The following is a 12,307-nucleotide window of genomic DNA, read 5'->3' as shown; positions in this document are numbered from 1 at the left end:
GGTTTATACTGAGTTCAATATTGTATAACTGTATTAATTCAACTGTGAACTCCAAAATTTACAGCCAATATTGAAAGAGGTGCATCTTTGCTATGGAAATTGTTATTGAATATGTTAATGTTGTAATGAAATGCTTCTTCTAATCATATGGTTATTAAATAAATACTTTTTAAAAATCCTTCGATTATTCTATTGTTAGATGCTTGATCATTGCTGGTACACAAATTACAGTAATTATATATGTACTATAACAGTACCTGACATACAGTAAGCATTTGGTGTATACCATAGACTACTTTTTCTTTTTATTTTAACTAATTCATTTGCAGTATATCATTTTCTGTTTTGATGAAAATGATGTCAGAATGATACAATCAAGTAACGTCAAAATTCAAAGCCTTAAAATAATCATTTTCAGTTTAGGGGCAGGCGGCTTCTTCAAAAGTTCAAGTTAGCTTCAAAGCTTAAACAAATGCCATGCAAAATAAATCTGTCTCATCTACGTTTATAAAATATGGCTATATTTTCTTTTTCCTTATAGAAATCTTAACCTTATTTATACTAAAGAATAACAATAGCAACAACAATAAACTTCCACAAATTACATATGTTAGTACTCCAATGGGTATGCTTCAGACTTTCTATAAATGCTCTTGAAATTTTGTAAATTTGACGGTGCTGAGACAGCTTCCTGGACATGTGTTCCCACTTTGTGTTGTTCACTTCTGTGGGTAGTTTGTACTTAGATATCACCATATGAAACTGGTGATATATATTTTGACTTCTAAATATATATAACTCAACCAAACAGGTGTTCCTCAAACCCTCATTACCTAAGATCACATTGTTTGTGTGTGTGTTTGTTTGTTTGTTTGTTTGATTGGTTGGTTGGTTGGTTTTGAGAAGTAGACAAGGCTAGCTTCAAACTCCCTATGTAGCAAAGGTTGGTCTTGGAGTCCTGATCCATCGCCTCAATACTTGACTACAGGTGTGTGCCACTACACTCAGCTTCAGACCATAGACTTTAATAAAGTTGTTTTCTGACTCTGTACAGATGAAATAGGACAGACATGGAAGCCTCCTCTCTGTCCCTTCCCATAATTCTTATGAAGAGTCATGTTTCTGATATCCATATCAGAGCCCCTGTGCTCACAGCAGCATTTTCTTTTACTTTTGTTTTATTTATTTTTAATTGGTGATAATTTTTTGGTAAGCCTACACACACTGACATGACCAAATCATGTGCATTCTTGCCTACAGTCTAATGGGAAACTTTCTCCACATATTTAGTACCATTTGTTACCTCTCATCATTTTGGTAATTATTCTAACAGCTGTGAGGTGAGATATCATGACTTAATTTGCACTCATTTATTGATTGGTAATAATAAACATTTTTCACATATACATTTTTAATTTTAAAATGGTTTCTTAAAGTTATTTATTTTAAACATAACACAAATTATTAAAACTGGTGTAATAACTCAATAGAACAAGTATTCCAGATTTTGGGAGGGATGAAGATGAAGATATTTAGAACCCTTTACCAGAATTCCCCCAATTGAGCATAGTGGATTAAGGATGTGCTTTGTGGATGTGGTTAGTCAATGACACCAGCTTGACAGATCTTTCTTTCTGTACCAAATCCCACTGAGTTAATCCTCTTGGCTGATGAAGAACCATTAGTTGAGGAGCACTGAGGATTCTATAGGCTCTAGCTAGTGGCTAGTTTTTCCTATAGAAATACATTGAACTGCTTGAATTCTGTATACATATCAAATTCTAACATGTTACTAGATCAATGGTATAGAAAACAAACATATATCAACATAACAGAATAGTGAGTCCAGTGATAAATCCATATGTTTACATTCAAATGATTTTGACAAAGGTGCTGAGAACATACGATGGAGAAAGAACAGTTTCTTCACTAACCATGTTGAAAAAAATGGATAAATGCAAAAGAATGAATTTAGATATTTATCTCAGGTCTGGGGAGATGGCTTAGTGATTAAGAGGACTTGGTGTTCTTGCCCAGGATCTGAATTTGGTTCCCAGCACCCACATGGTGTATCACAACTATCTGTATCTCCATTTCCAGATATACGATGCCTTCTTCTGGCCTCTGCAGGTATCAGACATGCATGTGGTATACAAACAATCATTCACACATATTTTAAACAGAAGGTATTTACTAAACTTCTCAGTCAACACAAAAAGTTATGTAAAATGGATTATAGACTTAAATGTAGAGAAGAATTACTAAAACTACTAGAAGAAAGTATGAGAAATATCCTTGCCATTGTTTAGGGTAATAGTGTTTGAATATGACCCCAAAAGTACAGACAATAAAATATCCTATGTGGATACTAGCTTTGAAACTTTAGCTATGTTACGTTTAAGCTGAGAAAATCATAGAGGTCAGAAAATCAGTTAGGAGCCATGAGGCACAGGGCTTTCTAGAAAGGGAAATAGGATACAGTAATATAAAAAGGGAGAAGAGAATAATAGAATATGAAAGGCTAAATGGGGTGAGGAATGGGTACAGGAGGGCAGTGTAGAGTAAGGAATATGGGAAGGGATAAGGAACACTTAAGGCTTTTTGGAAAATCGTGAAAATTTACTACTGTAGAAGCGTCTTAAAATATATAGATACAGATATACAGAAAGAGTTTAAATGCAGGAATGGGAAGGTGCGATGTTCCTGCCAGACACCACAGGCTAGCAAATAAGCCCAATGCTGGTAAAAGACTCTGATTTTTGGAGCTATTAAACAGGGAGGTCCCATAGACTCTCAAACTATACTGGCTTTTGCCATTGCTCTTGGTTGCTCTCCAGAACTTGATGATATATCTTATAACTGAACATGCTATATATGTGTGTGGTAGAACAAAAATGCACAAATCAAGATGATAATGGCCTCAAAGCTTCAGCTCTACTGGATAACTATCATAGCACTACCAGAAGAGAAAAATAATCACCACCTTGCCATGCTGTGAGCCTTGTGAGCTACAATAATGCCTGACCTGGCAAAATATGCCTACTGGTGCAACAGTGATATGAATGATATGAAAGTAACCAAGCATTATATGATTGGACTATTGCCTACTCTAGGGTCAAAACCCTATGTCTAGACTGGCTGTAGAGGAGCACCTACAACTATTATCCTGTTATACAGACAGAGTATCAACCACCTCCTAATGACTTATTGTTGTACTCATAGAGTAGTGCAGCTCTTGTCTCTCCCCAGAGAGCGTTCCTATAGCGGGACAACAACACAGAAACCCACAACTGCTCAACATGCAGAAAATAAGAAAATTTGGAGTGTTTGGCCCTAAATGGGATACTTATGTCACAAGGCTCAGGGATCATTGTGGAAGAGCTGGGCAGAGAGATTGTAAGAGCAGAGATGGTGAATGAATACCAGGAAACCATATTGCCCAGACACAATTGTGCAGTTACAAATATGACCCCATGGTGCTTGATATAGCATGCACAAGACTTGCGCAAGCCCAAGCCAGACAAAAACTCAGTAAAGTGGGGAGAGAGGTGGGCAAGAAGTCCCAGCTCTAGCTATAGAGCAATTGATGGCTCCAGAGATGGAGAAAATCAGTTTTCTTTAAGGATGTGATACTGGGTAGGTTGACCAGGGTCCTGAGGATGGCCCACACTAAAGAGATTTAGTGAACACAAGTTACACATATTAGGCCTTAAAAATAATGGAGCACATGAATTGAGGGAGTTATAGGGAGGTGATGGTGGATCTTAAAGGAGCTGGAGGATGAGTTCTGAGGGAATTAGTCTGAATATAACAACAAAAAAATGCATTACATAAAAATCTCAAAAAAACAATCAAAATTTTAAAAAGAAAAACCAGATAGATTTGATTGCCATAAAACTGAAATGCTTATGAACAGCAAAGGAAGAAATAAATCCACAGAGGTGAAAGTTAACCATGGAATGGGAGTAATTAAACCTAAAAAAGTTAAATTGATATCTGCACAATATGATTTTACCACGTCTAGTTTGTTTTACATATATAATTTATCCTCAGTAAATACACATATACATTATTTTTTAACTGCCGCATTCTTTGAATAGATAAGTGACATTTTGTGTAGGCCATGTACTTGAACACCCAGGATGGAGTTAAGTCATAATTGTAAAGCAAATCTAGAGATAATAGTAGAGTACACGCTTAGGAGACAGAAACTAAGAAAGTGATATGTGATAATCTGAGTTCTGGATAATAGAAAATAGAAAATTTATAAATGCACAAATAGTTTCTGTCTATAAAAGTGATCTCTGTGTGAATAGGAGAGAGACGGGGAAAGAAGAGAAGAGGAGAGAAAACAGAGTTTGTATTTCTACAGGCAAAACTAGTCACTAGCTATAGCCTACAGAAGCCAGTGATTAAGGATGTGAGGTAGACCAGTATGTATTTACATGTGAGGCCAATCTGTTTCAGGACTGTCATCAGTGAGCAACTATATATCTCTCCTGCATAGTTGCATTAATTGTCCCAGTTGCTTGCTCAACAGAACATCCCAGTTCCATGCATGGCAACTTAATTCCACGTAGAAATGCATAATGCTACAACTTCTCAATGCATGTCAGTGGTAGAATTCAAATTGAGAGGAAAAAGGCTAATGAAATTTCAGATGTTACCGGAATTCTCGGCAACACCAATACTAGAGAAATTAAGAAGTGAACCTCATGTTGTTCTCTGGAGAGATTTACCAGTTAAGACTCATTATCAACTGTGTAGTGTAAGCCTAATCCTTGTCAAGAAACTCCAACGGACTCTCATATGAACATTTGAAAATTTCCCTGTTCTGATATTTTTCTTGTTCCCAGTCTAGAACTCGTAATGCTAATTACTTCTCCTTCACATCTCCTATTCACGATTCAAGGACTTTCTTTTTCCCTTAGAGATAAGAGTTATGCAATTTGGGAGTCTTTTAGATAGACCCACTGAAGGGGTACTCCAATTGCCTCACCCTGCATCCCTGTTCAGCATGGAAGAAGTTAGAGGGGTCTGTGTCCCTATTCCCTATTGGCAATTTGGGTGGTGTGATAAGAATAGGAGGTAGGAATTGGCTAGGCAGTTAGAGTAAAAAGACCCAAAGTAATGTAGCCAGTTTCTGGGCTAAAAGTCAAAATGTCCTTGGGCCTCTTAACAACACACTGTTCCAAAGGCCAAAAGTGTCAAAATGTCAAAAGTATTTGGGAGCATATATCTAATCCTTAAAAGATTTTAGGGTTACCTCTTCAGAGGGGGGAATGTTGAAAAGGGGGGCAGTGGGCATGGATTTGATCAAAACACCTTATATGCATGTATGAAATTCTCAATAAAGTTTTTGTAAAAGTTAAAAGAAAATCTTAATTTACATGATATTGCTAACTGTATATGTAATGGAAAATATCAATATTTGAAATAAGAAATAATTAGGGACTGAATAATTAATGATTTACTTTGCCTCCATAAAGAGAAGTCACTTATTATAAAATTAAATTCAAATAATAATTTATCGTGGCAATTTATAATAAACAGTTTCCATAAGTAATTATCATAAACCCTTGCCTAGAACACATTGCAGTTATAAGTGCATAGCAGAGACTTGGAAAATTCATTTTCTAGTGATAAAGAGCAGGAAAGGCAGCAGTTCTGCACCTGATAAGACTGACAGCAGGCCTCTTTGACCCTTCAGTACTCAAGGAACCTTACAACAGTACTATGAAGTCAGTAATTTTATTCCTCTGATACACTTTTGTACATAGGTAGGGTTAATATGTCAATAATACAAGCATATTCATAAGAAGAAAAATTAGAAAATAAACATGATCAAATAATGTATGTGTGGCCTCTGGGCATCTGCAGTTTATTGTGAAGTGTAAAGATAAAGAAATCATCCTTATGGCTGTAATTTTAAAATTTTAAAGTTTTATTTATTTTATATATTTGAATCTATTGCTTGCATGTACGTAGGTGCCCTGTGTTTTGCAAAGCCCATGGATGCCAGAAGAATGCTGTTAACTGTCATGTGGGTGCTGGGAATCAAACCCATGTCCTCTGAAAGAGTTGTCAGTCCTCTTATTTATTTATTACTAAATGACACTTTTTTATTTATTTATTTATTTATTTATTTATTTATTATCTTTATTTTATGTGTATGCACGTATTGTCTGCAGGTGAGTGTACCTGTGTTGTACAATGCCCACGGAGGACAGAAGAAGCTGTCAGATGCCCTGGAACTGGAGCAATGGGAAGATGTTAGCTGCCATGTGGGTGCTAGGTTTCAAACCTGGGTCTTCTGCAAGAACAGTCAGTGTGCTTAACCACTGAGCCATCTCTCCAGCACAAGAGTTGTCTGTACTCTTAACTGCTGAGCTTCTCTCTGGCCCCATGATTGCCATTTTTATGAATGTCATTCTCTTATGTGCTCTAGAAAATAGCATTACACAAGTCACTTAAAAATATGGATGTTGATTCTTAAAAGTTAGTAGATGTGCACTGTGTCTGAAGTCAGTTAAAAATGAAATGCACTATTCATTTAAATTTTTAAATAATATTTTACTTATTATTTTTATTTTATGTGTATGCATGTATTGCCTGCATGTAGGTAAGAGCACCAGTGTCATGCAATGCCTGCGGAGGACAGAAGAGGCTGTCAGATCCCCTGGAACTGGAGTTACGGACGGTTGTTCTATTTATCCAATATTTCTAACACTTTGTGATGCCATCTCTTTCCTATCGCTTTATTTCCAAAATTGCTGTTCTTCAATTATTCAATTACATTACTCCCGAACTACACAATGAGAAGCAGAACCACTCACTGGATTGCTTCAAGTGTCTGAATAGATGCTGTTTTAATAAGGGTGGTGTTTCACAACTACACCATATAAAGCAAGTGCCTCATTCAATCTTCCAAAACTCCTTCTTCTCTTCACTTATTTTATATTTTCCATATCACATTTTACATCCTATGACATGAATTATTATGCATCATATTTCCATGGCCAATAAACCATCATGCATGCAGTACTACAGCCCAAGCATGAGGGCAGTATCTGAATAGTAATATGTGATCAAATACAAATCTTTGAATAAATGTCCCTGGAAAACTATGCACAAAGAATGTACCAAGTGAATTTCTAAAATAAATACCTCTTATGAAACAAAAAGATGAGTAGATAAACACATAGCTTTCTGCATTCAAGACGGAATGAAGAAATCAACAAAATCACAAAGCATCCTCTGAAAAGATAAAAGAGAGGGTTGACCTGTAATTTGGAGGGACCTATATGAAGGCTGCAGCATTTGAGTGAAACTTTGAGCACAGAAGATATCTGCATATTCAAATGTAAGTGAGCACCATGTATCAACAGGAACAATCATGGCAAAGGCATGGAGATAGGATGATAGTGCTATCTGCCCATGGAAAACACATGTCCATGGCATGCAGATGGGGGTATGGGATAGTGATTGACATCTATCAACAAGAAACACATGGCCAAGGCAGGAGAAAGGAGATGTATTCTGTATATTAACTGGAATAAGCATGATCAAAGTACAGAGACAGGGTTTAAAGTTAGGTGAGACAGTCCAGTGGCCTGAAAAAGAGTAGAATACAGGTAGTACCAGAAGGGAAATAGTGAGACAAAGAGGATTTGGTAAATGTGCATGTCTATATTCATTTTCCAGCTCAGTAATTTTTAATTTTTGATTATGAAGATTTTTGAACACTGAAAATATAAGATGTGCTTGTGATATAGTTTCATCTTTATATAAACTGTAAGGTATTTATACCTTTTACAAATTTAGTACCAACTTCAAAAAGGCTTATGAACAAAAGTGTTCCATATATTTGTGAGGTAAATTGTGATGTCTGATTTATGTACATTTTGAGTAGCAGCAGTATCATCTTTTAAATACATTCATTTTATTAACCGTATTTTAGAACTCAAAAAGTAACATACATGTATATGTATAGATGTATACACATGTGCAAAGGTACATGTACATATGTATAGTCCTTCATTTGGCAGGAAATGGTTAACATTCATATGGATTCTCAGGTCCCTTGCACTTGTACTCTCTATGGTCATTATGAACCTGAAAAACACATGAGTAGGAGAATGATATGACAAAACCATGTGATGGAGACGATGAGGGTCAAAGGTGGATGATACCTTGATAACATCTTCCCACCACCATCTGAAGAAGTTACAGAAAAGATTATATTCCACAGAGGTGATAGGCATGGGGCTAGATTAGATGTAGAGCACTGTATAATAATTACCCAGCTCCCAAAGAGATCTCATCAAGGGTTTCCATGATAAGGAAGAAAAGGTGGATGAGACTGCCCAAACATTTCATTAGCAACAACAAAATGAGTTTCTGTTGTAGTTCAGTAAAAGAAGACGAAATGGACCAATGGAACATGAAATCGGGATTCAAATGGTGAAAAATATTCAAAAGTTTGTCAAGGTCATCTGGAGTTTCAGAAAGAAGGCCACAGGAGTTCTTAGTTTATACATAATATGAATAAACACACATTGCACATTTTAATAAAACAACTTTCTAATATATTTGAAAAAAATTAAGCAAAGATCAAGAGTCATATATACTAATCAGGAATTCCCATTCAATTCGGCTTTTAAAAATTGGTGTTTGAGTTTTAGACTTCCTTAGAGGGATCTCTCTTTGGTTCTAGCAAAATCAACATTTGACAGACACATGCAACATCTCTTTTAAAACCAATCAACATATTCATCCAGTTGAGAGTCATACATTTGTACACAGGTATGATCTGGATCTGAAGGAACACTAAGGTTGAGCATTCTGCATTCTAATTACTCCCTCAGAAGAAAGGGAGCAAGTGCTTTACCCTCTCCTTCCTCTTATGCAAAAATTTTAAGAAAAACTATTTGATAAAAGGGAGGAATGGATTGCAATATTTCACATGAATTTTCAAATGCTTAGTGCAGGTTATATTTTTAAATTCTCTCTTACAAGTTTTTTTTTTTTTTTTCACTCTCCCTGTTTTTCAAAGCTTGGACACAGTCATGTGTATCTTTCTATCACTCTTGCTGTGTTTGTTAAAAGGAAGATGTGCTATTTTACAAAGGGATATCCTATTAAACCTTTAGGAAATGAGGTTTATTTATGAACTGTTGTGGTTTTAAAGAGAATGACAAGAATACTTTGCTTTCTTCCCACAGTGAAATTGTGTTAAGTGTGCAATTATTGCCTTAGTTGGAGCACAATTGCCTCTAGGACAGTTTAAAGCCTTTTACACGATCAAGCACACACATAAAATATATGATTGAAAGGGAAATTGCCTGAGTGTTGGTTACAGGATGATTTAGATTTATTCTAGCCTCATTGGATTGCAAACAATTTTCTTACATTCTACTCTTACAAATATTAATAGTGCAAGATATAAATACATTTAAGTATTCTATTAGCTTTTATTGCTAGGCTTTCTATATACTTTAATTTTATTATATCCATGGTGTCTGATATTTTATATTATCAGAAAATAGAAACAATGAATAGAATACAATACGGTTAACTGATGCAATTAGGCATAAGTAACATCTTGGATATTTTTAACTACACCGTTTCAGTTCACCCTACTGTTTTTATGCCTGTATAATTACATATCTCCTGATTTGTCTCATGGAGCTCACAATTTCTCCCTGCTGCTTAATCGCAGACTTCGGCAAGTACATTTTAGTGGGAAAAAGACTAGGTATAATTTTTCAGTGAATCTTTTATTTGAACTGGGTGTTAAAATGATGATTACCAACAAGGGGAAAAGTGAGGGTTGGATAAAAGATACATGAGTAAAGGTGGGAGATGGCTATCAAAAGCGTGAACAATTTATATTCATTCTTGTAGGAGGACATCACAGGGAAATTAATCATCAATATATTTGTAGAGTTCACTCCAATCATTTTTATAGTAAACACATAAAAACACATACTATCTACTTTTTCTTGACTACAAGAAAGCACTAGTTTCAAAGGTAATCAGGCTTTAAAATCGAGCTGATAATTCTAGCCCTCAGAGATTTGTGTGGTACATGAAACTTCTTCGAATAAGGACAGCATCAGTTTTCAGGTCAAAAGTGAAAATAGAGCAAATAGTAAATGATTACACACAATATTTCATTTTCATCAGGTTTTATATTTTTTGACAAATGTGTTATTGCTGATAATCTGTTTTTTAAAATGTATTTGATAACACCTAAGCACAGTGTAACAAAGAATGAGAAAGTGCAGGCTTTGACTAAGGAACAAGTTACCATTACCTGTCTGGAATGGTAATCAGAGTCAGTAACAGGCTCTGGGGGGCTCAAAGGAAATATTTACTTTTCACAACAGAAATGATAAAGTGAGAAAGAGTTTGACTTACTGGAGAAAGAGTGATTGGAAAGCTGTTCATGGGAAGTATATTGCTTAGCCACAATACAGTTTTATTGTGGGAGATTTGATTTTCAGCTAAATCCCCATGGTTTTTGGCTCCATAATCACCTGTATTGTGAACTTTAGTGTTGCTCCTTTTCAGAGAAGATTGGCTCCCTTGGTGTAATTCCAGATGACCCTTTTTAACACTTTGAAACGGTGCCCATGGTGAATTATGTCACAAATATGCTCTTGACTGAGAAGTTTAGCAATGCATAGCCTGTTAAATATTCACCTTGCCATTCATAATTAACTCCCCCTCCTCCGTCCTGGGCTGCTTTATCTCCTCTGAGAGTTGTAATTGAAACTGGAGGAATAAATAGAAGTTTTACACTAAATTCCCAAACCTTTCAGCTGACTTCCAGGAAAGAAAAAATCTCTCACTCAAAGAGAAGGGATAAACTGTCCAGTGCCCCTACATGAATGAAGGCTGCTGAGTGAGGCTGAAGCTGCATTGAATCTGTTTCTCTGTTGATTTTGTAACCCTTTCCAAGGGTTTCCATAGTAACAAGCAAATTATCTCCTCTCCTCTAACATCTTTCAAGCATGTTACAGAGATAAAGGTTAGGGCTAAAAGCGCTATAGAATCTACTACCAGGTTGTATCGGAAGAAGTCATGATTAGTCTTTTAAGAAATCGAGTTTGTTTTTACCATCACAGTCATATGAGAAAGTTGGGTCAGCATCTACTTACATCTCTGATGTCTGCGTTTGCTCCTGTACATGGTCATTCTGAAAAAAAATGCCGACTTTCTAAGAAGTAATTGGTTTGACCACGGAGACAAAGAGACGGGTTGTGCTCCTGCTTTGCAGTGAGGCTGTTGCTCGCTGACAGAAGGTAACCAGCAATCACACAGTGAAAGCCAGGGCAATACCATTCTCATAAAATTACAGGGAGATGCCACAGCTTGTAACTACACTGTCTCATGCAAATCTTCCCGAGAAAATTACAATTTTTAGCTACTCCTAACCAATATTAGTTAAGCTCTCTAATAAGATCTAGATGATTAAAGTGCTGTGCTTGAAGCAATGTTGAATTAAGAAAAGATTCATATAGTTAGCAAGAACAGTAAAACTGAAAATTCAAATATGAATCATGAAAACCTTATTGATGTTTTCTAATATTAAAAACTGTGATGTGAGTTCACATATCATATGCCTACTCTAGAATATTGAGATTCATATTTCATTATGAAATTGTGCTGAATTCTTCTCTGAACCCGTCATGCACGTTGTGTATTCAGTTACTGAAGCTGTTATCACTTTATGTATCGTCTGTTTCCTCAGGCAAGTGATGTTGTGACGACAAAGCAGAATTGCTGCCTTAGCATTTGCATCACCCAGACCCTATACAGCAAGGGTGCACAGTAGGGCCTCTGGCTCAGTGAGTACCTAATTTGTGCTAGGCACTCCACTGCTCCTTGCAGAAAGTTTTTTCCAGAATGTTCCATCTACCTTCATCCCCTGAAGACTCATTACAGTCTTCAGTCCTGTACTTTCACCGAATGGAGGTAAAACCTTTACTAAGCATGTTTCACCACCACCTCAGGTGGAAACATACATCTGTTTTTTGTTTTTTGTTTTTTCACCCAGAGAACCAGAGAATAATGCTGGGCACCCTGCTCGGTAATATGCCTGTACTAGACAATTCTCAAATTATGTGGCCCCAAAATCCCTCTCAAGTGTCAATGAGGATGTCTAAAATTCACTTTTTATTTAAAATTCTGGAGGACCCACAAACCTGTGGCAATTTCTCTGTAATAAGACATCCTGATTAGGCAGTAAATTCCACCTTCCACCACAGCAGCAGAAGAGACCATGCCCAATTGACAAAAT

General features: G+C 36.1%; 1 protein-coding gene across 6 annotated transcripts in view; it reads right to left on the bottom strand.

The window, feature by feature from the left end:
• Positions 1-12,307, bottom strand: part of Ralyl (RALY RNA binding protein like) — a 759,508-nt gene that overhangs the window by 209,202 nt on the left and 537,999 nt on the right. The window contains exon 1 of one of the 6 annotated variants that reach the window (XM_008836835.3): positions 11,166-11,383. The exons of the other annotated variants lie outside the window; for them this stretch is intronic. Coding sequence (XP_008835057.2) covers positions 11,166-11,355 — 190 coding nt within the window. The 5' untranslated portion in view covers positions 11,356-11,383. Of the gene's footprint in view, positions 1-11,165; positions 11,384-12,307 lie in introns of those variants that run through there. 6 annotated transcript variants of the gene reach the window in all.

Source organism: Nannospalax galili, unplaced genomic scaffold, assembly GCF_000622305.1.
Source record: "Nannospalax galili isolate Female #2095 unplaced genomic scaffold, S.galili_v1.0 scaffold370, whole genome shotgun sequence".
Lineage (NCBI taxonomy): Eukaryota > Metazoa > Chordata > Mammalia > Rodentia > Spalacidae > Nannospalax > Nannospalax galili.
This window is presented reverse-complemented; position numbering and strand designations above follow the sequence as displayed.